Source organism: Triturus cristatus, chromosome 9, assembly GCF_964204655.1.
Source record: "Triturus cristatus chromosome 9, aTriCri1.1, whole genome shotgun sequence".
NCBI lineage: Eukaryota > Metazoa > Chordata > Amphibia > Caudata > Salamandridae > Triturus > Triturus cristatus.
Genome location: NC_140592.1, coordinates 50,585,283 through 50,612,222, shown reverse-complemented (window position 1 = coordinate 50,612,222; position 26,940 = coordinate 50,585,283). Strand labels below are relative to the sequence as shown.

General features: G+C 43.4%; 1 protein-coding gene across 1 annotated transcript in view; it reads right to left on the bottom strand.

Moving 5' to 3' along the window:
* Nucleotides 1–26,940, bottom strand: part of LOC146797369 (uncharacterized) — a 401,286-nt gene that overhangs the window by 318,548 nt on the left and 55,798 nt on the right. Inside the window, exons 11-18 of the mRNA XM_085624372.1 lie at nt 25,362–25,528; nt 24,737–24,772; nt 22,592–22,618; nt 20,432–20,476; nt 18,854–18,946; nt 18,130–18,201; nt 16,286–16,321; nt 16,146–16,199 (exon numbers count right to left, since the gene is read on the bottom strand). Of these exons, the coding sequence (XP_085480498.1) occupies nt 16,146–16,199; nt 16,286–16,321; nt 18,130–18,201; nt 18,854–18,946; nt 20,432–20,476; nt 22,592–22,618; nt 24,737–24,772; nt 25,362–25,528 (530 nt within the window). The remainder of the gene's footprint in view (nt 1–16,145; nt 16,200–16,285; nt 16,322–18,129; nt 18,202–18,853; nt 18,947–20,431; nt 20,477–22,591; nt 22,619–24,736; nt 24,773–25,361; nt 25,529–26,940) is intronic.

Below are 26,940 nucleotides of genomic sequence, written 5' to 3'. Positions count from 1 at the left end.
AGCGTCTCGCAAACGTCGGAGAAGAGTGCCACCGCCAAGGCCGCTGTAGTCGCAACGCGTAAAGGGGTGACGCCGCTGTAGCTGATGCATCGAGTCGAGTCTTCTCGCAACATCGGAGAAGCGTAACGCATCTGGAAGATCTTCACGTCTTTTTTTCTTTGCACCAGAAACTTCATCACATCAGCATCGTTGCAACACTTTCGTTGCCCTGCGTGTCGCATCTAAGGTACATTGACTTAAAGTGTCGCATTTAAGAACTTAAGAGAACTAAGCAAACTTCTACCATCTAAAGTAACAGTATTGTGTACTTTTGTCGTTTAATGGTCTTGTGGTAACTCTATATAAAGAATCCTTATTTTTAATATAAAAACCTGTGTGGTGTCCATTTGTAGTGTTGTCAATTGGTTACTGTATGTGTTCACAAATGCTTAACCTATAACGCTCTGAGATAAGCCTTGTCTGCTCGCGCCAAGCTACCTAGAGGGTGAGCAGGGGTTATTTTAGGAGTGTAACCCCTTACCCTGACTAGAGGAAAGGTTCCCTGCTTGTCACAAGTACCTACCTGTGCCAACCAGAGAACCCGGATTCTAACATAGGGCATCTCAGGGACGGATAGAATCGTATCATGAACCTGAATCGTATCATGAACCCCCCTAGTCTTAATGCTTACAGTGGTAATCTGGCGCCCTGTCCCAGAGGCCCCTCATTGGACCACCACATTTTGAGTTAGCTTAAAAACAGTAACCAGTGAAAATATCTACTACAGAGATGTAGGGGCCGATTCACAGAACTAACGTAAGACAAAATCCTAAACTTACTACTTTTGGTATTCACAGAAGTTAGGATTTTGTCTTAAGTTTGTCTTAAGACAAACTTAAGACAGACTTAAGACAGACTTAAGACAGACTTAAGACAAACTAAAGACAAAATCTTAACTTAAGTCTGTCTTAAGTCTGTCTTAAATCTGTCTCAAGTTTGTCTTAAGTCTGTCTTAAGTCAGTCTTAAGTTTGTCTTAAGACAAACTTAAGACAAAATCCTAACTTCTATGAATGCCAAAAGTAGTAAGTTTAGGATTTTGTCTTAAGTTAGTTCTGTGAACCGGGCCACTCGGTCATAAAAACAAAGTTACAAGGCAAGGCTGCCTTATTTAAAATGATGTCCCTACCCCGTTTCCTTTATGCTTTACAAAATGCCGCTGATCCTGTCCCCAACTCGTACTTTAGGGAGATAGAGGGACTCCAGAGGGACCTCCTATGGTGTGGGCAGCCACGCATCGCCTTGCTAAAGCTCACGCTTAGTTGGTACGACGGTGGCATCGGACTGCCAGACATCAGAAAGTATTACTGGGCTGCTCACCTCACAGCGATAAACCATGGCACCTACAGCCCCCCTGACGCTTCAGGGTTCCGTATGGACCGATGGCTCCTCCCTAACGGAACCTACACTCGAGCCTTGTACTCCAAGCCTAACAAATACCCTCTCACGGGGCCTACCAAACACACAGTCAAGATTTGGCACGCTGTGACACAATCACTAGGCTGGAGTAATAGACTTGAGGAAATATGAATTTTTATGGTCAATTGTGTCCCCTATCTAGACCCCAACGGCTCCATGTACATGCTACAAGTACATGTATGTTCCCTCCACTTTAAGCTATGAAGACGCAAATACAATTGTGTCCAACGTTAATATGTACTCTTTCATATCTGCCATGAATGGGCCAGATATTCCGTTCCTAAGTATGCCTTGCCACCGTCTTTATATGGTATACTTTTCACGTTTTCCAGCTCTGGCAAGGTAGGCCCTGAATTCTGCCATCGAGCTTTTTCCTGCTTCTGCCTCTGAATGCTCCAGCCTGAACCTGCAGCTGTATCCATGAACTTTGTCTTACTCCCTGCGCGGCTAACGGTGCCTAGCCCGGCCTGTTGCCTGCCAAAACTGTATTCAGCCTTCAAGTTATCTGTTCCGCTCCTCAAGAAATGCATTCTTGTCTAGTAGCTTAGGTAAACATCCCTCCAGCTGCAGAGCAAAGGGCCCGGCCTTACTGTCTCCGTGCAAGTAATTCATGACTCTCGTTACCAGGGTAGGCCCATGCCCCCTCGCATCTCATGTAGACACTTAGACGCTTGTACACGCACTAGCAGTCAGTATAGAATAGACTCTGTCCGAAAAGACCTTTCCTTCCAGATAATATAGTTCCTTAAACACAAGATATTAGATATGATTTAGGACTAGGTTGTCCTGACACCCCAGACTTCTGTCTCCTCATGTAGGGCTAAATGTCAAATTCCCTTCACCCTCTAGTTACACGTCAATCACACGTCATGCGGCTGCGCGCGCATCTCTGCTATATATTTTTTGCTGACTTTGCAGGATTCTCTTATGGATCCACCCACTTGTGTCATCATCATAATGACGTTTTTAGTATACGCCTCTATGCACGCCTACTGTAACGCCTTTTTTTATTACGTATGTGTATTCTTATCAGCTGTAACGCCTCCTGCATCTGTCTTTACTGTAATGCATTACTATATATGCTATAACCTGTCAATAATGTATTGCTGATCCCTTCCTGAACCTTCGTGGTGACGGAACTCGATTGCCTGGTTCGAACCATCATTCCTTTGTAAGGAATAAATTCCCTATTATACCCTCGAATACCACGGATTCTGCCTCTTATTTTTACTGAGTTATTCGTATTGTATTTTACCGCATAAATTAAGTCTAGGTAATTTAAATTTACCACATAATTGGCGCCCGAATAGGGACACCTCTCACACCCCACGCGCCGGAGGTGCGTTGCAGACCCGGTCTCCTGCCACAGCCGGACGGACAATTACGCGTACCCGCAGGATTTCCTGTATCTCCCTCAGGCCAACGGGGGCGACTGAGGCTGCGATCAACACCCAGACGAGGCGGTGAGGAGTGCGGAGAATCCCGACCAGAGCCTAGCTGAGAGAGCAAGATCCGAGGTATACAGAGGCCCACCAGATTCCGAAGTTCCGAAGTATCTAAGTCACGAGTCGAGTCCAGTCCAGTTTGGTCTAGTCCAGTCCAGACTTCCGAGGCCTTCCGTTCCGTGCTTCCCGGTGAGTACCGTTGCTGTGGACGCATCTAGACGTGCACATTAGTTTGTGCCGGTCAAGACGGGTCTGGGTACACAGACCTGGTCTGCACTGTTTTAGCAGTGTATCTGTGCTGTTTAGCAGTACATACAGTATATTTAGCATTATGCAGTTAACTAGTTTTATTCTAATTATTATTGTTCGTTCTAAAACGTTTTGATATGTTTTAAATGTCGTGGTATGAGTGATTGTTTGATCTTCATTATTGTGTTTATTGTAATTATTGTGTTCAAAAATCGAGTAAGAATTAAGTAACAAGGTTCAAGATGCCGTTATTTTCAAAATTAAGACAGATAAAAACTAGAAAAGGGATACTCGAGGAAGCTGTTCCCATCCCACCTAGGGACACTCCAGGGTACTTTATGTACCATAAACATGGCCTAGATGCCGTATTATATCTTGATCTATGGGTGGACTACACCAAGGATTTGGCAGAGAGTCAGAGATGGCCCGCTGCTGGAACATGGGATGCAGATTGCATCATGAGAATAGAAGAAGCGTTATGGAAAAAGAAAGCCAGACAGTCACAGAAAGATGCCATTGAACTATGGCGTAAAGAATCGCATAGGCGCACAGAGAAAGCGCTCAGAAAGGAAGAGAAAAGTAGGGAAGATTCAGAAAGAGCCCGAGAAAACATTTTAATTGATGAAGGTACCCGAGTAAAAACAGAACAAGTAGACAGACAACGAAACACTCTTATGAATGGTATGTATCCTCTTCTGGCCGAGGGTTTGCCTAAGGCCACCTTGGAGGTACCAAAAGATCTGCCACCTCCGTTACTCCCGATTAAAGTACATCCCAAGACCGCAAGAGACATTTTTCTTTCTTCCTATTTAGACGATGCAGCCCCCGAATATGCTAATGGTGCGCAGCCACGCACACCCCCCGTTAACGACGCTCAACCCCAAAATCAGCTGCACCCACCTCCGCAGCAACAAACTCCTACTCAAGTTCTAACCATTCCATCTGTTTCTACAGTCCTTCCTGCACCCACACTCTCTACCCTACACCCAACAAATCCTTTTGGACTTGGCACCTCAGGGGGTGCGACAGGAGGTTTTTCCACGCCACCGCCAACAACTAGATTGACTTATAGGGATTTAGCATATCAACGTACACCCCAAAGAATATCAGACAATATATTAAACGAGCCTCTTTCCGATTGTAGATATGATCCAGTGCCAGGAAAACACGACAGAATGTTGCTGTCTTCAGTACGTTTGCGACGAGTTGCAAAATATTTAATGACGTTACCAGGAATGGTTGAACATCTAGACAAAATATATCGCTTTATCCAATCAGGGCAAGGTCCTGAAAGTATTGCCGAAGCCATGGAATACCAGAAAGTAGATATACAAAAATTATTGTTACGCTTTTTCATAAACTGTTTGATCAGAAATAGAGATAGGCCTGAGGTAGATTCGGAGGAAATGCAAGCACTTACCAAATGGGGTCAGAATATAACAGACGGGAGACATGATAAACAGAAGTGTATAGAAGCCATGTGCCGAAGGATCAGAAAAGAAGTAGAACGAATACATGAAAGCAGAGTAGAAGCAGATAAAACTGAATCAGAGGAAGAGGAGGAGGAACAGTCAGAAATGAACACAGGACAATTTGAATTACCAGCTAAACAAATGATAGCTTATGTAGGAAAAGGACGATCTTTTAATAAAACAATACGTCCGATACGTCCAGAATGTAACAGAATTTTTCAAACAGTTATTACAAATCCAAGGACCCCTGAACACTTATTCCAGGCTACTGATAAATTACTCCGAGAACGAAGGGGGTACCATGTGCTCGATTCTATGGATGAACAAGAATTAGCCAGGTCAGCAGTACAATGGGCTGACAGCTCTGAAAAATACAGTGATGATGCGCTAGCACACACGTTTCTGAATCTCGCCCCAGACGAACAGCGTTTAGCTAGTATAGACATGATACAACATCTCCTTATATTATATAAAGGCCAACACTCCGATCCTGGTCCCCTACCTGATATATTGATAGAACTACTCATGAACAAATGGAGAGGTTTAGGTACCGATCTAATTAAAGTAATTCTAGAATACAGACATAGATATAGTGCCTTTTTGTGTCCAGAACATGATCCAGCTCCTTCCATAGAGAGCAAAACGTATTACATAGACAGACAGAATCCCTTACGCGAAGTACACCCAGTAAGAAATGATGACAATACGTTTAGACGCGTGTTTGTGTACACGCCCATAACCAAAATAGAACTATTGGAAATGAAAAAATTGGTGCCCAGCCATGACAAAGATCCAGCAGGTTTTCACCGTGAACTAAAGGACATGTTACTCATGGGTGATTATACCTATCCTGACATTATGAAAATATTGAAAGTATTATTGCCTGCCGGTATTTATGAGAAACTCAAGGAAAAAGAATGGGAAGTGGGAGACCAAAAGATTGATTGGACCGCATTAGAAACTGAAGAAAATAGCAGAACTGCAGGCGTAGGGCTTGGGGACAAAACAAAAGCATTGCCAGGTTTATTAATACAAGTATTGCCACGTTTATTAACTACGAAAAAGGAAGATTGGGGAGCAATCTCAGCTTGTAAACAGAAACCCGAGGAAGACACTAGTGATTTTTATTCCCGATTTGAAAAATGTTTTGGTATTAATAGCGGCCTGAAAGCAAATAGCGAGTCATATCCACATCTTTTTGTAACAAAACTAGTCGAGAATTCCCTGCCGCAGGTTAAAAACAGAGTATTGAAAGTTGAGAGCACTTGGCAAGCTAACACTCCATCACAAATGTTACAAATGTTACAGTATCACCAGAATAGAATTAGAGAAGAACAAGAACACGAACAAAGACGTATGAAAGACACGAAAATGAAAATGCTTGTCGCTCAGTCAATTCCAGCTGACGGTCATAAAAAGGGTGCGACACAGTCCAGTAATTCAGCGGTTCCCGTTAAAGGGACATGCAACTATTGTAAACAGCCAGGTCATTATATAAACGATTGTGCAGTTCTGAAACATAATATCTCTACGGGTAAAACAAAGGAGAGACCACGTCCGCCTAGACAGGATCAGATCCCACAACAAGCACCTCAACATGCACAGCCTATGCCGGTTCCACAACAGACCGTAGTGGTTCCACAACAACAGCCACAGCCTATCGCTGCAACACAAAACACGACACAACAGATGTACCAGTATGCACAAAATGACTATCCAGAATATCAGCGTTACACATGAAATAGCCTAGAGAGGGAAGTTGGCTTACCCCTTATTGAGGTTCCTGTAGATCAAGAGGGTCCCTATGTGCAGAGTCAAGTATTAGGGAAAGACAGAAAGTTTCTACTTGATACAGGGGCAAGCAGAACAACTATAAGTCACGATGAAGTCCCAGGGGCACCCCTCTCAGGCTCACAAAATATTTCCCTTGGTTTTTCAGGAAAGCCCACTATTAACGAAGTATCGCAACCACTTGCATTTACAGTTGGTCCATTGACACGGACTACAGATCTATTGCTTACGAAATCATGCCCAGAAAACTTGTTAGGTATAAAAACATTGAAAGCTCTAGGAGCTATAATATGTTGTTCTCCGGACGGAGTACGACTATTTTTGCGTGACTTTAAAGGTCACTACGTGTCTAGAGACATGGATCACCGGTTACAGAATCTACCTGCACATTTATGGGCACAAGGCCCCACTGATGTAGGTTGTATGCACATTACACCATATCGAGTTACACTCAAAACAGGAGTGGTATTACCACGAATGCGACAATACAAACTACCGCCAGATGCTGTAGTGGCTTTACTGCAAATCATTGACGAGCTCATTGCACAAGGAGTGGTTGTAGAAACGGACTCCAATGTATGTAATTCTCCGATTATTCCGATTCTTAAACGAACAGATCCAAAAGCACCCCCAGTATATCGATTAGTTATTGATCTGCGCGAATTGAATAAATGCATTGTACCACAATATCCCGTGGTCCCAGATATCTCTTCATTACTGACAGCTATTGATTCAGAGGCAACGTTCTTTACTGTAATTGATCTCAAGAACGCCTTCTTCAGCGTCCCAATCGATCCGGAAAGCCAATATTTGTTCGGATTCAGTTTAAATGGACGAAGTTTTAAATTCGCGCGCGCACCTCAAGGATTTACAGAAAGTCCTAGCATCTACAGCCAAGCACTGAAAAGACAACTTGACAGTATCCACATGCCCGTTAACACTGCACTGCTTCAGTATGTCGATGATCTGCTGATCACCGCCCGAAGCGAACCAGAATGTGAAAAAGCATCACTGACGGTTTTACATTTCCTAGCCGACAAGGGGCACAAGGTGTCCCCTTCAAAGCTGCAATTTTGTGCCCAGCAAGTTGTGTACCTAGGGCACTTGCTGTCCAAATGGGGGAGACAGCTCACACCTGACCGTATCCAGTTAATTGTAAACATGCCACCACCCAAGACACAAAAGGAGGTACGGGCCTTCATAGGCCTCACTTCGTACTGCAGGCAGTGGATTCCCCAATATGCATTTTTAGCAAAACCTCTCATTCAGTTGACAACCCAGGAGACAGCGACATCGACTGTCCTCCCTTGGACTCCAGAACATACACAAGCTTTTGAAGACTTAAAGAAAGCTTTATGCCAAGCACCTGTTTTAGCGACACCATGTTACAGTAAGCCTTTTACACTCTTTGTTACAGAACGTGAAGGTACTGCCTTGTCAGTACTCACGCAGGAACAAGCAGGATCACACAAGCCATGTGCTTACTTTTCTAGCACATTAAATCCCCTAGCTCAAGCTCTTCCTGCGTGTCTGAAATCAGTTGCAGCAACAGCTCTAGCGATTAGACAAAGTGATTCCATAGTATTAGGACATCAATTGACAGTACAGGTACCACATGCAGTAGAGGTTCTCTTGAACCGGACACAGACACAACACTTGACTATAGCACGACTGACAGGTTACGAACTCACATTGTTTCAGCCACACATAGAAATCAGACGTTGTAGTACATTAAATCCTGCCACACTTTTGCCATTAAGTGGAACAGACCCACTGGCACATGATTGTATTGAAGTCATTACTATTACGACGAAACCCAGACAAGATTTGACAGATGTCCCATTACCAGATCCAGACCTGACACTTTATGTAGATGGTTCATGTATGAGAACAAGTACAGGAAAGTTAGTGGCCGCTTATGCAGTCACGACAGACACCGAAGTCATTGAAACAAATTGTATCGACACATTATCAGCTCAAGCAGCAGAGCTTATTGCTCTGACACAAGCCTGTATTCAAGCCAAGAATAGAAAAGTTAACATATACACAGATTCACGTTATGCTTTCGGAGTTGTACACGACTTCGGAGTCCTTTGGCGAGAGAGGGGTTATTTGACTTCTCACGGTGCCAACATTCAACACGGCCCCCTCATTCAAGCTCTGTTAGATGCAATACATCTACCTACTTCAATATCTATCATGAAGTGCAAAGCCCATACAAAAGTCATCGATATTATTTCCCAGGGTAACGACCTAGCAGACCGAACAGCTAAGCAAACAGCACAGAATCAGACTCATGCAACTGACTTGACAAAGACAATAGTTCCGACGCCGACACACTGCATGACAGTTAAGGATCCCGCCCTTGATGTAATTGACATACAAACACATGCTACACCAGAGGAAATAAAGAAATGGACTGAATTAGGAGGGATCCAAACAGATCAGGGATGGATGACGAAGGGAAAATCTATATGGTTTCTCCCCGACTCAATGGTTCAAGTTATCATTAACACAATACATAGTCCAGCACATCTAGGAGAAAAAGCTATGATAGACAGTATTCAACACATTTGGTTTAACAAACACTTACGAGCTGCAGCCAAACAGAAAGTCCGAACTTGTATGATTTGTTGTCAGTTCAATCCAGGTAAGGGCGTACCTGTAGAGCAGGGTGGATTTCAACCTCCCGATCACCCTTTTGAAGTCCTCCAGATGGATTATATCCAGATGGAACGATGTCGAGGATTCAAATATGTCCTCGTAATTGTATGCGCTCTTTCCCGTTGGACAGAGGCGTATCCCGTCTCAGATTACACTGCCCCGACTACTGCCAAACAATTAGTTCGTGAATTCTTCCCACGGTATGGTTTGCCCCGTATCGTGTACTCAGATAATGGCCAGCCGTTCTCATCCGAGCTAATGAAACACATTTCACTCTTGTTAGGCTATCAATGGAAATTCCACTGTGTCCGACATCCCGAGGCAGCAGGTCTCGTGGAACGTCATAATCAGACCCTGAAAATACGACTTTCTAAAATCTGTAGAGAGAAAGGTGTCGACTGGATAGTAGCCTTACTGGTTGCACTATTTTACATGAGAATGGTAGCACATTCTCGCACAGGGCTATCCCCGTACGAGGTGGTCTTCGGTAGGCCACCAAATATGTGGGGGACGCCTATACCTCGTAAAATAACTGATGTTGATTGTAATATGCTGACAGATTACCTTGCTTCCTTGATGTCTGCACTACAATCTTGCCGTTCACAGGTAGCTGCAGCCTTTTCCGACAACACCGAGGTAAAGCCCCATGAAGTGGTTCCGGGGGACTTAGTTTTCGTCAGAAACTTCGACAGGAGGAGCCCGTTGGAGCCTCGTTGGCAACAACCAAAACTGGTTCTTCTAACGACGAGGACAGCAGTGAAGGTCGAGGGTCGCAAGGGTTGGTTACACTCGAGTCATATCAAGAAATTTCATGGACTACCATCCGATCTGAACTCTCAGCCCTGCCCCCTTCCAGAGACTGATTCAAAACTCCCCCTGGTTGAAAAGACCGAATCACAGGAGTACAAACTGAAACTAAGGTCTAGCAAGTCAGACAATTCGATTGTTTAAGTCCTCTCCAAGGTGAATCGGTTGAATTAAGTCTTTGACATGTATCCTCTAGACCGAATGAGAGAGAGAAATAGACAGAAACAGCTCAAGAAACATGCATACTGTAAATCACTTCATAGTCACTGTATAGTGACATTGTTGATTATGTTTTTTCTAAGTCTTTTTATTATTGCTGCAAGTATACTGTTACACATGTACTATCCTATTTTCAAGCGTGCTTACAATGTTACTGCCGAACATTCTTTTAGTGAACTACCTCCACATGAGTTGTCCTATAGATTTGTGCTGCGCAACAACACATTCATTAGTATGTTACACCATTCCCATCAGACCAGCAATGCTACAAATTGTTGGATATGTGGCCGACTCCCTCCCTATCAGAAATACAAAGGAGTTCTGCCTCTCTTTCCGTATCCGTTCACACACAATGGTTCCTGTGGAACATGGTTTAGTTTGATTAACTCTTTAGATTCACACACCGTAGTTTACCAGAGAAACTGGGTATGGGGAAACCTGAACTTAGTTTTGCTTAAAGCCTGTTATCCTAACAAGGAGGGACTTCCCAAAAGAACAGGAACTGACCTAGAAAATGAAGTATATGGATTAGGTAATTTTACACTTAACCTCATGATTCTAAATGTTGAATCTGAAGCTACACTAGTCTTGCCTGCTATGTCCGTATTACCAGTCAAAGGTGAATTATGTGTAAGAAAGAATGGTTCAGTACACCTGGGTCATAGTAAATGTACTACTGTGATCGAATTCAGTGATAAAGGCAAGTCTACATTTAGAGCTTCCCGTCATTCCTACTTCATCTGTGGTCACACCGCATATATACGCCTACCCCTAGATTGGGATGGTACCTGTTACATTGCATTTCTTCTGCCACCTGTTTTCCTAGCCCCTCCTGATTATCATAGAAATACCAATCTAGTACACCATAGACCCCAGAGAGATATCCCGATTGTTGATTACACCGAAACATCATAGGAACAATATACAGACTTCAATAAAGGTCTCTTTCCTTACATAGGTGTTGTCTCAAACAGTAAACTGATACGTAGATTAACCAGAACCCTTGAAGCAGTAGTGAATGAAACTACCTCTGCCCTAGGCAACTTAACAGAGGAGCAGTCTGCGATGCGGATTGTTGTTCTCCAAAATCGTCTTGTCCTTGACGTCATCCTAGCAGATAGGGGCGGAGCTTGTAGGGTCATCGGATCAAGTTGCTGTGTTTTCATCCCAGAAAACGCGCCATCCGTATATAAAGCCATAACTCGTCTTCACAAGATTGCAAACCAGATACATCAGAATGCAGGCACCTGGACATGGTCCGGTTGGCTCTGGAGCGTGTTGTCAGCCCGGGGATGGAAAGTCCTATCCTTCCTAGGTATTGGCCTTCTCATAGTATTCAGTTGCAGCCTATGTCTACAATGTGGACCAGCGATTTGCGGCCTGTGTGCCACATCGTGTATTCCACGTTCAAGTTTTCATTCAAGATCCCGGAAGAAGAAAGAAGAGCAAATGATGTTACATGAACAGATTGATGGATTCCTGAAGATCGATATTTCATGAAGGGTCGTAGGGGACAAGGAGGGAATGAGGAAATATGAATTTTTATGGTCAATTGTGTCCCCTATCTAGACCCCAACGGCTCCATGTACATGCTACAAGTACATGTATGTTCCCTCCACTTTAAGCTATGAAGACGCAAATACAATTGTGTCCAACGTTAATATGTACTCTTTCATATCTGCCATGAATGGGCCAGATATTCCGTTCCTAAGTATGCCTTGCCACCGTCTTTATATGGTATACTTTTCACGTTTTCCAGCTCTGGCAAGGTAGGCCCTGAATTCTGCCATCGAGATTTTTCCTGCTTCTGCCTCTGAATGCTCCAGCCTGAACCTGCATCTGTATCCATGAACTTTGTCTTACTCCCTGCGCGGCTAACGGTGCCTAGCCCGGCCTGTTGCCTGCCAAAACTGTATTCAGCCTTCAAGTTATCTGTTCCGCTCCTCAAGAAATGCATTCTTGTCTAGTAGCTTAGGTAAACATCCCTCCAGCTGCAGAGCAAAGGGCCCGGCCTTACTGTCTCCGTGCAAGTAATTCATGACTCTCGTTACCAGGGTAGGCCCATGCCCCCTCGCATCTCATGTAGACACTTAGACGCTTGTACACGCACTAGCAGTCAGTATAGAATAGACTCTGTCCGAAAAGACCTTTCCTTCCAGATAATATAGTTCCTTAAACACAAGATATTAGATATGATTTAGGACTAGGTTGTCCTGACACCCCAGACTTCTGTCTCCTCATGTAGGGCTAAATGTCAAATTCCCTTCACCCTCTAGTTACACGTCAATCACACGTCATGCGGCTGCGTGCGCATCTCTGCTATATATTTTTTGCTGACTTTGCAGGATTCTCTTATGGATCCACCCACTTGTGTCATCATCATAATGACGTTTTTAGTATACGCCTCTATGCACGCCTACTGTAACGCCTTTTTTTATTACGTATGTGTATTCTTATCAGCTGTAACGCCTCCTGCATCTGTCTTTACTGTAATGCATTACTATATATGCTATAACCTGTCAATAATGTATTGCTGATCCCTTCCTGAACCTTCGTGGTGACGGAACTCGATTGCCTGGTTCGAACCATCATTCCTTTGTAAGGAATAAATTCCCTATTATACCCTCGAATACCACGGATTCTGCCTCTTATTTTTACTGAGTTATTCGTATTGTATTTTACCGCATAAATTAAGTCTAGGTAATTTAAATTTACCACAGACTAACGCTTGCCACCCCACTTTGGGACTCACAACAGCTAGGCTATCTGGGAAACTCCAAAGGCTTTAACAAATGGGACCTTATCGGCATCTCCAATATTGGGGACCTGTGGGGTGCAGAGGGAGTAAAGCCGTTCAGCGTTCTTCAGAGCCAGTACTCATTGGCGGATTCTGAGTCGTTTAGATACCTTCAGGTCCGACATGCACTCCAGTCCGTATTAACTGGTGAAGACTCCCTACCGGACAGCTCCCCATTAGAGGACAGACTTCTAGATGGACACATGCCTGAACGAGCTATATCCTTTACGTATAGGAAACTTATTAATAATATGAGCGACCCCCTGACCTTGTTGCGAGAGAAATGGACAGAAGATGGTATCGAATTAGACGACGAAGAGTGGCAAGAGGCGGTTTCCTCCCCTAAGACAGTCGCCATATCAGCGCGGCTCCAGTTGGTACAACTTAAAATCCTACATAGAATATATGTGACGGGGCCCCAACTGGTGCGCATGGGGGACCAGACGGATGGATCTTGCAGACGGGGATGCGCACAACCATGCATCTTTATGCACACACTATGGCACTGTAGGCTAATTCAGGAATACTGGGGCAAGGTACATGAAATTATGAGTGACACTCTGGAAATCGAGATGCAGCCGGAAGCTCCCAGATGCCTCCTTAATATTTGGGAGCCCACAGACCTCAACAATTACGCCATACAGTGGGTCACACTCGGCTGCATGATAGCCAAAAGAAATGTCGCACAGCTCTGGGGGGCTTCACATACACCCAAAATTGCGGACTGGAAAAAAGACCTTGATTGGTGCATGCAGCGGGAAAAATATGTGTACACTGCTCGGGGCTGCCCCCACAAATGGTCCAAGATATGGGCCCCTTGGAACGTATATCATGGTAACATATGTACCCCCCCCCCCGATTGTTTGACGCAGATGTCTCCCTCACCATGTAATTCCAACTGTGTAAAATGATTGTATTCTGAAGAACCTTTGTTTTGCTGCCGCCTTTGCTGTGACTCTGCGATACTATGCCATGTTGTCGAATCAGTTTTAATAAAAAGATTTACAAAAAAAAAAAAAAAAAAGTTACAAAAATCTAGACTGAAGAATGAAGACCTTTTATAAACATGTTACCAAGTATCCGGAGCAGTAGCTTCAGTCAGTCCAATAAGGGCTAGAAAGTGTTTTTCACTTGACTTTGGAATTTGTAACTGCTTGAAGTTTTTCTCTGTTTTAACAGTGAGCCCCAAAATAAATGGTGGGAGATAGGAAAACTCTGGCTTGCAGCAGGCGTCCACCTGTTTGCTTGTGTCTGCAGACATCTCACATTGATGTAGGTACATCTTACTGGCCCTGTTGCAGCTATGATTAGTTCTTCATTAAGTGGTCTACGAGGGTCAAACCTGTCACCGTGTTTGTTTCACTCACGCAGTGACCCCTGTCACTCATGGTTCACCCAAGAGCCCAATTGAGAATTTTCTTTTCTTGTAGTAGGTATGATGCACTCTTGACTTACTCCTCACTCGCTCCTCAATCAAGCATACATTTTTAGAGCGCGGCAAATCACCTGTGAGGAATTTGAGGCACTTGAGATGTTGGCTGCTGGGAGGTGGGTTGTTCATTCGAACATCCAGGTCTTGAGTTCGCTCCTGAATTGTTGGAGCGACGGTGCGGCCCTGAGGTGCAGGGGGAGGTTATGCCATGCCTTGGCTGCCAGGTGCTAGAAGAAGCGTACTCTGCTGCTGGTTCGGCAGATCCATGGGGTGTCTGCGAGGGAGAGGGAAGCAGATCGAAGGTGTCTTGTCGGTTGGTGGAAGGTCAGGCATTTGTTGATTTATGTTGGTCCCTCATTGTACAAGGCGTTGCATGCGTGGGTCAACATCTTGAACTTGCATCTCTTCTGTATCGGGAGCCAGTGTAGTTTCCTGAGGTGGGGTGTGATGTGGGTCCTTCTAGGGAGGTCGAGGATGAGTCTAGCTGCTGAGTTTTGTATTGTTTATAGTCTTTTCAGGAGGAGAGTGGTGATTCCGACCTCGAGTGTGTTCCCGTAGTCCAGTCTGCTGGTGATGAGGCCTGAGTGACGGTCCATCTGGTGTTGACTGGGAGCCACCTGAAGATCTTGCGTGTCATGCGAAGGGTGTAGAAGCCGGCGGATGACACTGCATTGACTTGTGTCCTCATAGATAGCTTGCTGTCCAGGATGATGGCGAGGTTACGGGGGTGGTCTGTTAGGGTGGGCCGAGTTCCACAGGCCACCATGAGTTGTTCCATGGTGAGGCGTTGTTCCCCAAGATGAGGACTTCTGACTTCTGAGTTTGGGGCAGTTGTCCATCTTCCAGTCAACAACGTTCATCATGCATCCTGGCTTGCTTTTTAATCTTAAAGTCTAAGTGACACCTCTGAAAACATAATTGTGTATTCCTGTTGCTTTAAAGTTAATCCCCCCTGTACCTGCATATCAGAACGTGCACAGATATATTTTATAATCAAATTTGGATGTTGTTTTTTTATTATCTGAAGTGCCCACTAGCCTCAATATGCTTGATAAGTTTCATGACTCTTGTAGGCCTAGAAGGCATTTTATTCCCAGTAGTATATTTGCACACTTCCTGTGGGTACGGTATAAGCATCCTTTCAATGTTGCCAAGCAAAAGCGGGATTTTAGGAAATTAATTAATCAATATGTTCATATATTTCTGTCTTGCTTTCTAGAACGTCTCACATTTTCGCTGAGAAAAGATCCTACCATCTACTCATTAGTAAGTTGAAGCAACAAGTTTCTGTCGCAGGATTATTCTCCATTGTCTTGTATTGAGATAAAAGCTGCAAAGCGTTGCATGCATTTTAGAATTACATGCTCACAGTGGCCTTTTCTGGGTGAGAGCTCTGGTCTGTTGAAATGACAATTGTCTCCTGAATATTCACTATGTCACTTGCTATTTATGCAATAAACACCTTAGACAGTAGGGTTCCTAATGTTTTGTGTATTATTTTAAGACACCTATTAATAGAGAAAATCTTTGGGGGTCAGGCTTCTTACATCTTAATTATATTTCTGAATATGTCCACTGAGTTCTTGAAAGGAACATGCTTTTGCTTACCCAACAAACAAAATCTATTCTCCAGGGTGATATTAGCTAAGAATGCTATGGCGTGGCTCATCTTACTCCATGGAAGGTGCAAAGATACTAAAGCTTGGCCTCATGTAATACAAGCTCCAATGGGAATGTTTTTTAGCTGCTGCATCATTAATTGAAGACACCTTAATCATGTGCAACATTCCATGATGTAGTGAGATAAATTTACCCGTAGTCCCCGGTCTCCCTTTGGGCCAGCGATTCCAGGACGGCCATCTTCTCCCTGAGAGCAGAAGAAAAAAGTCAATAAATGCTGTCTCTTCATTCGCTGGCGAGGCTCTTTTCTTGGAAAAAGGCTACTTTACTTACAGGCTCTCCTTTCAGCCCAGGCTTGCCTTGAAAACCCTAGAATAAAAATAGATATCATCAGGTGGGCTGCCAATGGTGGACCACAAACAATTTGTTTCATTTTTATATGTTCCTGCCTCTTCTGTTTTTGATCATCTCTAGATGAATTCTCTAGGAAATATTATTAAAAAGAGAGGCAGTGGCACGTGTGCAAGAATCAAACTCAATTTCAAGGACCTCTGTAAACAAATAAAGACAAGAGAATTCTTTCATAAGCCGGTTTCAGTAATAGTAGAAGCTGTAGCAAAACAAGCACTGCTGATGCTGCGAAAGTAAGCTATGACAGGAGTAGTTTAATCATGTCAAGAGTCTAGAATGGAGCAACAGCTAAGGACTGCCAACGCCAGAGGTTATAGGAGCATTAACCAGTTTCAGCTTCACAAGCAACCCCTAGCTCACCTTACTAAGGGGCATATTTACAACAAGGCGGTAAAAAATTATCGCCGCTTTAGCGGCCGTTTTCGGCCGAAAAGCGGCGATAATTTTATCGCTATATTAGCAAGGTCACGCTAACGCGTGAAACCTTGCTTTAGCGTGGGGATGTCTAACGCCCAGCTTTGCATCTCTAATGAGATGCAAAGTGGGCGTTCCTGACCTAACATGACAGGAGAAATGTCGCTAAGCGACATTTCTCCTATCATCAAGCCCTATGCTATGAAGCATAGCATCAGGAAAAGTAGCGATAACACCTGTTATCGCTACTTTCCTAACACCTGCTTCAGGACTGACTTAGCCATGATATCCTATGGAAGGTAGATATCATGGCTAAGTTTGTGAGTCCCTATCAACTAGCTAACGTGAGATTATCGCTGGGTTTCCAGCGATAATCTCACGTTAGCCATTAAGCACTAGGATTTTTATCGCTGATGAGATAAGCGTTGCTAATAGCACGCTATCTCAGCGATACAAATCGGCGCTAGCCGGCGATAATTATCTGAGCGCTAAGTGCGCTCAGCGATAATTATCGCCGGTTGTTGTTGATATGCCCCCCAATTCAGTACTATTAAGCTACTCTTGCAAAATTCGTCAATGCACCCGCGTAGCACCAGAAAGACAATGCTGTGCCACTCGGGTGATGAGCAGTTCCTTACCCAGAGGAACTCCTGTGCTGTGCTAACTCAGAGCATCTTGATGGAGGCAACACTCTCCACCGTTTAAAGATCTGTACACAGCAGTCCTTGGAAGAAAAGGATCCTTCAAGGAACATCTACTTCTCTACTTGTTCTTCTGCATCATTTTATGCGCCTGTTGTAGTAGCCCACCCATAATGGGAATCGTCTTTGAGTCGCATTTCTTAAAGGCCTATCTGGTCAGAAGCAGCCATTTCCTCTAATGAGCCACATGGGTAGATTGGATGCTTCCGTGATCATTGGATACTGAAAAATCTTATTTAATGCCTGGATAGATTTTAATTTCTGAGTCCAGCAGGTCGTATGGTTGTGTGTTTTACGTTGAGTACCCCATCCATCCGTCTCTGTTATGCAGTTGTCAGGATGTTATGAGACTAGTCTGAATCAATGATTGTTCGGTGGCTACTCTCAACTGTTGTCATGGGTGGAATTGCTTTCCCGCTCAACTGTTTCAGGGATATGATTGTTGTCTGGGTCTCCAACATTGGTGCTGTGGCTTTAGATTGATATGGATTTCTTGTGTTTTGTACATGCGGGAGATATCATGCCATCGTTACTTACTTTTCTGGCTCTTGTATATTATTGCATTTCTGATAGTGTATGTACACTGTAGTTTTGGGAAAATTGAATGCATCAATGCTATACCTCATACAACTCATAGGATGAACGTCTTACCGGGCCACCTGCAGAGCCTGGGATACCGGGACGCCCGGGGCTCCCCGGAACACCATCTGCACCCGGGTCTCCCTAGAAGAAAAAAATAGAATTTCCAAATCGTCAGTAGTTCAAATTGTTTGTCTACAGGTTTACCCATAACTGCCTGGTGCAATGCAAGCCAACTGCAGGAGAAGAAGACAACATGCAAAGACAGGAGGTGGCAAGGGTAGAGAGAAAGTAATGGGAAACAATATGGAAAATGAACAGTAAAGCAACACTGTGAAGGGCTAAGAGGAGTCACATTAGATGCAGAGGGGTGGAGGTAAATTGGTCTATCCTGTAAGGAAAGCAGGAGATTCCACGATGGACAGATGCCTCTGAAAAGCCACCACGCTTGGAGCACAATCAGTCTTTTGTCAAGGTCTTCTGACATGTACTTGACTCCACCCCAGCCTTAATGAACTTTTAGAAGTGACAGCTTGAGGAATCTGCTGAGGCAGCTATATCAAGGAGTCTAGTTGTCTCCCTGATCTTTTTAAGTCACATGATCTTTCTGTCCAGTACTATCCATTCGCACTATCCTGAGACCGCCTGCTTTAGCCCATCCTTCCTCTCAAAGCGGCCAGTAGCCTAGAAACATCCCAATTACTCTACAGATCTGCCCATGGTTTTTCGGGGAAAAGGAAGTAAAAAATAGATACAGCCACTAGAATTTATGAGTCGTACGTCAAAGGGTACTCACACTTTCACCCTTCTGCCCTGGGATCACTGTGGTTTCTCCTGGTGGTCCACGTGGCCCGCCCGGCCCCACAGGCCCTGGTAAACCATTACGCCCCTGAAAAGAAGATAAATGAAGAAAACGTTTTTTGGAATGCAGTACAAATGTTGCAGAGTTTTACCCAAAGATTTACAAAATCGATGGAAAATGTGTCTCCAACAAAATCAAGAAATTTTACACATGCATATTTTACTATCTCTGTTTACTTTCTCTGCTTATTTTCAGAGATTCACCCATCTTGGTTACTCCCCTTCCCCTAAGAGGTCTTGTCAGCAGGTGGTGACCAGTGACACACGTGCTGGCATCATAAGATTTCATTCATGTGAAGAGACGGTATGCTGTCCAAAATCCAAGACCCCTCTAATCAAATATCAAAGTTAATACACAGGAGCAGGGCCTGTCCTACACAGGGGGAGTTGTGTACGCCTACCTTTGCTATCATGCTCCACAGATACACCAACATATAGCCCTGCAGCGTTCAGCATCAGGGCTTAATCAGGGTGTGTGAAAGTCACATAATTTGCTATCATGTAATTACATGAGGTTTAAGGAAGTTTCAGCAAAACTAGCCAGAATTACATGAAATTAAAACCTGATGCTTAGTCCTATAGTTTAGCACAAAATGCATCCTTGTGTCACAACAGAGCCAAAAACACAAGAGCTTCGAACAATAGCTGCTCATGTTCTGGTTGTTTTCGTTGTTCCCGCGATACAATTTTGCGTAATTATGTAGTGTGGTGTAATTACAGGGATTTGGTACAACAAGCATAACACAAAAATCCCCAAATTACGCCGGGTTAATTTGAATTTCTCTTACCGGTGTACAAGTAAAAATATATCTCTTGGCTCAGGTGCAAAAATACCCTGAGACGGCCTTTCCAGTTTTTCTGAGAGTCATTTCTGATTATGGTTATGTATCCCCTCTGGATATCCTGAGAACCTGGCAAGGATCCGGCCACTGTGGACTAAAGTTGAGCATCTTTGCTCAGGTGTAAGGAGCAGCTGATCAAATGGCCCAGATGCAAAAAAGGCTCTGTCCTGTGGATCCTTCATGTGAAATCTCACTGCAGATGTTAAATCTGTGGAGGTGAAAATGATGGCATTGGTGTTCCCTCAACCCTGAAATTTAAGAACGAGAGTCCCCTCTTTTGTCATCTCCCAACCATTCTCCTCTGCAACCTCACACCAACAAGATATTGTTTAGAACTGGTGTGGGCGGAATTTGCTTAGTTGCGCTACGCAAAGGTCCGCGAAACGGTAAAAAATCTCAGCGAGCACGCAGAGTTCCGCGAACACGTGGAATTGCTTGTTCCGCCCCTTCGCAATGCTTTTTTCCTGTTCGCGAACGCTGTTTGCGTGCTCGGGGGAAATATTTAGTGAACACGCATTTTGAAAGCGCGAACAAGCAAAAAAGTCCGCAAAGCTGTGCTTCACGGAATTTTGGGCAATTCTGCAAATTCCGCGAGCGGAACGGAATTTACCGCCCAGGCCTGTTTAGAATCAAGGAGCAAAGAAACAAGATTGTTATAGAGAAATACTTACGGGCTCTCCTTTGCTTCCACCCAACCCTGTGCGCCCGGGTTGCCCCTGTAAGGGATAAAAAAGAGTTACAATGATGTGGTCGATAAAGTCAGACGAATTCAAGCCGCTCAGTAGATCACCTTATGCATGAAGTCATTTCCATGTGCGATGAATAGTTGAGTACTATTGAGGGGCGGTTTTACTTTACGGCATCTCAAATCAGCGGGGAGTGACAATATCAAAGGTTTAGCATCAGCCTACACTCATGTCAACCACCATCATATTTCAAGGTAGGGATATGTGAAAGTTGGAATAGTGAATGTACACTTCCCCGTATATGCCTACCCTGATGATACAGTGGTACTCGATATGTGCGGGTTGATATTTCTAACCTCCCTATCGTGACATACAACTATCGCATCAAATTTACAAATTGTCTCTGGAGTGAAGAGGGCAGAAGTGATCAGATGGCTTTGCGCATGTGGTCGCAATGTAGGCACAAACATATGATAATGAAACTGGTTTTCAACTCTGATGAGCACTTCACATATACCAGTTTTAATACACGCGTGTCAGTGTGCTGTGTATGAACATACTCTGACCACACCTCCACTTGACGCGCACATGCTGGTCTCAGAGACATAAACAAAACAAAACTCTGTGATGAACGGAAAAGCACGGACACAGGCTGTGTAAGATTCACGAATCAGGGAACAGGGGCGAGGCAGGCAGTCCTCAGTCTGGACTTTCCCCTCAGCGAGGACACAGCAGGGAATGGAATTTTAATCAGTGAAAAACTAGTCCTTTGAATATTCAGTGAGTTGGCCATTTGATCTCATTATGCAATGCAATATTTCCCCATGATTTTAAAGGAGCTCAGTTATCCAATATGACCCAGACTTTTAGTTTTACTGCTTCATCAAGAACCCTCACTCCAGAACACACTCTACTCTCAGAAAATATCTGCATTGTCTCAGAAAGTGTAGTTCAGACCCTAGAAGGTGGTGTCAAGAGCCCTGCCAGAACCATACTTCTGGAACACTCTTTCAGCATCACTCCCCATGAACCCTAAGAAATGTCTTTTTCTAGAATGGGACAACCATGTCTTTCAACCAATTGCTTTGCCTCTGATGAACCAGGTCAAGCATTCATAGGATGTGCATCACTTGCCTTCCCATCCAGCCACTTAGGGCCTCATTAAGATGTCGGGCAGACTGCCACCGACAGGCTGTTGGTGGCAGGCCGCCCGACATCCAGAGGAACGGTCTGACTGCCGGAATATGATAGCAGCGGTCAGAGCGCAGCGGCTGTGGGGAAAGACCGGCGCTTCCAACAGATGTCAAGGAGCCCATCGGGGCGGTGGTCAGACAGTAATTCCTACAATGAAGGTAGCGCCTGCGCAGGCACCGCTGTAGGGATTATGATGTTCATTTCCCACAGCCTTTTCGTGGCGATCCCACCAGCATGGAAAGGCTTTCGGGAAGGGACTTTGGGGTCCCCTTGCAGGGCCCCACATGGGCCTTCGCTATGTGGCCAAGGGGCCCCCCAAAACATCTATGCACCATGTGCCACGCACTACACGGTGCATGGATGTTTAAAAACATGCCTTTTACTATGCCGCTTTTGTTGCAGGCCTTTTCCGATCGCACCACAAGCCGCAATAGAAAAAGGGATGTTTCCGAACACCTACATGGTGGTCGCATTATAACATTGCGGGTAGGGCCGCCGACCACTTGTTGGTAGGTCTCCATCGGGCTCCGATGTAGTCGGATACTCGTCCAACCACCATTATAATCAGACCCTAAGTGTTCAATCCTCTCACACACTCTTCATAAATTCACCCATTCATTCATTTTACCTAAACACTGTCAATTTCTTAATGACCTATCACCGACACTTGTTCATTTCAGTTACTCACTGGTACTAGCATCATTTTCCTTCTTGTGAATCTAGTCGCTCTTCTCCTTAATACCTATGTGAGCCCCCTCGTTCTTTACAGTTCAGCATTGGGTTAAACCCAAGTACCACCTTTATAAGATGTACATCAGATTTACACACTGAAAGCTTCATGTTTCACAGTACTCATATGAAAAGCAGTGTACTGCAAAGTCTAAAGGAACACAGTAAATACAACCAGAATTAACTATAATAAAAAGTATCTTGGAAAGAAATAATACTTACAGGCGCACCTTGGTCTCCCTTGTCACCCTGAAATGCAAAACTCAAGAATCAATGTAATCAAATTGCCTCATTGCCATTTTTACAAAGAAAGGTTGAGAGAGATAGGTAGGAGCGTTATGTCTTTGTGATGACCCAAAATACAGGACCTGTGTCTTGTAGCACTGTTGCAAATGATTTACTAGCACAAACAGCAGGACAATAATAATGTGACCTGGAAATAACTAGGTAGAAGAGCAACAACATCTGATTTGGAAAAGTGACTTAGACTGGCAGCATTAAGTATTTCAAAAGAGTAAACTAACCTACACAGAAATTGGAGATCTGAAATATACCTGGTTACAAAGGGGAATTTAGGCCCAGATGTACATCTCTCAGGTGTTTGCAACTCGCAATTTGCATTTTATTGCTAGTCGCCAGTTGCGAGTCACAAACACTGATGTACAACAGTGTCGGAGACACTGTTTGCGATTCCCAAATGGGTGGCAGAGGACTGCCCCATTAATAATTATGAGGAAGGTCGCATTTTGCGATCCATTGGGAATGGCCGGGACTCACAGAGATGGTGGCCTGCTGGGGTCAGCAGACCACCATGGCTGTGTTTGCTTTTTCAATAAAGCAGTTTAAAAAAAACATACGGGCTGTTTTCCTTACAGGAAAACGGGTTGCATTAAAAAAAAAAAAAAAAACTTTACCGTTTAGTTTTTTAAGAACAGGCAGTGGTCCGTGGGACTACTGCCTGCTCTTAAAAAACATTTTCACTGTCAATCACAAAGGGGAAGGGGCCCCTTCCCATTTGTGATTGGCTTACCACCAATTTAAAATTGGTGGTAAATACGATTGTTTTGCGCCCATATTTTATGGTAGGAAAACAATTGTACATGCCCCTGTGACTCTATTAAGAAGGGACGTCCTTCGCACGCCCCTTCCTAATAGCAGCCCTCGAAACCTATTTTGTGAGTTGGTAACAGGGACTGACCCGCAAAATAGGTTTGGTGCATGCTACAGCCCTTTTTAGTGGTTGCATATAAGCCAATTTGTCATTTGCAATGGCTAAAAATGGTCGTACATCGGGCCTTTAATTCTACTTCAGGAAACAAAATTAACCTATGAAGAATTGCACTTATTCAGGGAGAGAAAAATAACTATATCTGCGGACATTAAATGTGCCTCTATGAAGAATTGCAGATATTCATAGAGAGATTTAACCTATCCCAGTAGAAATTAAGCATAAACCACAAAATCAAATCTATTACTCTATAGATTCAAACTATGCATATTGAAATTAAACTTACCCTAGGAAGAGCTAAACTTAATCATACAAAAATTAAATATACCTTTTAAAATCAAACATTTACTCTATGCTACCTTAAATTGTCTCTTGAAGGAGAATATATGACGTGAATAACACTTAGGTTATAAAAATATTAACGTTCACACATGAAGTAGTTGAATGTCTTATAAAAATGTCTAACATGCTATTGGAGGAATTAAATGTAACCTGTGAGGAATTAGGCTTAAAGTTAAAAAAACATAACAAAATATTGAAATATATAAATAGACCTATTGAAAGAATATAAAAATCTCTTAAAAGATTTACATTTAACCGCTGAACATTTAAAATTGACCTTTATAGAATTTCAGGTAGTCTATAATATATAAACATTAACTTGCACTTTAAATGTATTTTGTTTTTGGTTTCCATACTGTATTTGCTGTTTATTTCATATTGTCTATATTTCTTATGGTGCATGTTATAGGATGTCCAGCTAAAGCTCAATAGAACATGATTTAAGTTGAACATTACACGTATCCAATTAAAAATTAATCTGTATTAAGGGAAACTAGACATTCATACCACAGAGGAATTCAACGTTCCATACAAAACATTAAACATACTCCATTGTGAACTGAAATTTCGTTTTGAGAAGTTAAATACATTATTGAAAGAATCAAAGGCGTTCATGGACAAATGAAACTTACACTATTAATGGAAAAAATGTAACCAATAAAATCTAAATTGAAGATGTTCTACAAAGAAATGACTGTCCCCTTGGATAGCTCAAGATTGCTTTTAAATATATAAATTTACTTTAGTAAGAATTAAACATACTCTTAAAGTTATTTTATGTAAAAACATAAAGTTACCTTTGGACACTGGACGGTGCATCCTTGCTGATCAGTCTGTGAAATTGAAAACAACACATTTCACCCAGCTGTCTGGCATTAAGGATGGTGATAATCTGCTATCGGAACAACACATGAACAAAAGTTTCTGTGGGTTCTCCTGAATACTAATACAAGATGGAGGAAAGAGGAACATAGATTCCACTAGTATAAATAACTTCAGATTGGTAAAATCTATTGAGTCACCGAGCTCCATCCACTGCTAGAAGTGGTCTCTAAAATTCTCCACATGAGGATCGCAGAGGAATGGGGAAGAATCAGGATTTACAAAACTCTAATTTTGCAAAGCTTTTTGTCTCAAAAGGTAGCCAGATAACTGTTTATCCTCAGAGACTTCATCGGATAGAGATGGCTGCTCGCCCCAGAACCTCCAGGGATAGTGTTACAGTTAGAAATCTATTTAGACTGGATCATTACAAGCTAAGAAGTGGTCTACATCCAGAGAGGGTCTTCAATGGGGAGGTCAAGCCAGAAAGGGAAATATTGGGGTTAATTATGCTTGTATGTTTGTAGGGGTGCTTGTGAGTCTATTGGTGATGGGCTTCATTATACCTCAGCACCTCTTACTGATAAGCCTCATCTTTACCTGCTGTGATGTAATCGGACTACATAAGGCATTTAAGAGGCCATCCTCCAGCTCCGAAAGATCTTCCTGCTGGGTGTAAAAGACATAGCGCTGATTCTGGTTGGTCACAATGCGGCGCAGTTGTTCCCGGTCTGCAGCATCCATTCCCACTGCCATGACCTGGATTCCTGGACCGTGATTAGGAAAAAAGCCCAGAGGAAACAGTGGGAAGAAGAAAATAGAGACACAAGGATGTGAGCAGTAGGGAGAAATAGACCGAGAGAGAGAGAGATTGAAAGTGAAAAGGAGATGAGGAACAAGGAGGGGTGTGAGAGTGTAAGGAAGTGATAGAGAGAGAGAGAAAGAGAGATGGAAAAAACAGTTAGAAAAAGGGTGAGGGGAGAAACAAGCAAGAGTGGGAGGCGACATTTGAGGAAAAGGGAAGTGGACAGCAGTGAAAGAGAAAAGCGAATAATAAACACACATAGAGAAAAAAGAGGATGAGTAGAAAGGAGAGAGTGAAAGAGAAACAGAATAGGAGAAGGAAAGCAGAAGTATTAGATTGTTACAGCATAGAGAAGGAGAGAGGAGAAGGGAAGGGAGACTCGGATGCGTAGAGCGAGAAACAGAGCGAGAGAAGAAAAAAGAGATTGAGAAGGTAGGAAAAACCCTTATTAATATTTATGAAACAATTTACCTAAAACATAGAATATGTTTCAAGACATATACACATTTACCAGAGGCTGGGCCCAATGAGATACAACACTTAACAGGAAGCAAATTAAAAATTCATTGGTATATATATCAAATATTTAAGTACATAAATGTACATACATTACAGACCTCCTAGTCACACCGTCTTACAAACAAAAGCGACAAGGTGGCAGCAGATTTGCGGTGCTGGCCCCCCACTTCTGGAATGCCCTTCCCCTAGACACCAGATCCTGTACAAACCTTCTGACTTTCAGGAGACTCCTTAAGACATGGTTGTTTATTCAGGCATTTGAATAACTCACCAGGACCCAGTATACTCCTATATTAAATGCCAAGAAACCGACCAGTGTACATGCGCTCTACAAATAATTTTAACATAACATAACATAACATAACATAACATACTGAGGCATGAACAATACTTTACCTTTACAAGAAGGCACTGATAAACAAGCAAGCAATATATAATAGTGAATTCACAGGTTGTTAACCCTCAGCATTTCAAAAAGTGCTTTCTTGTCTGACTTTCTGCAGGACATTGAAATATGTGTGGCAATCACTAGTGGCGGCTGGTGGAATTTGAAAGTGGGAGGCGCCTTAAAATACAGGAGCTCAGGATGTGCTCTATACAAAAAAAAAATCCCTTTGCACAGCGCTGATCCTGAGCTCTAGTATTTTAAGGCACTCTCAAGTGTGCTGGTGACGTCATTTTAGCAAACGTGAGAGCGTTTTTAAATAGTCTGGCGTCTAGCTCAAAATTACAAGGAGACACCCAGCTTGGTGGAGGCCAATATTACAGCCCTGCAGCCACGGACAATCAACTAAAAACCGCTGCCTACATTACCTCTGAAAGTTTATGTTTTAAAGGGTGTGAGAATTACATTCC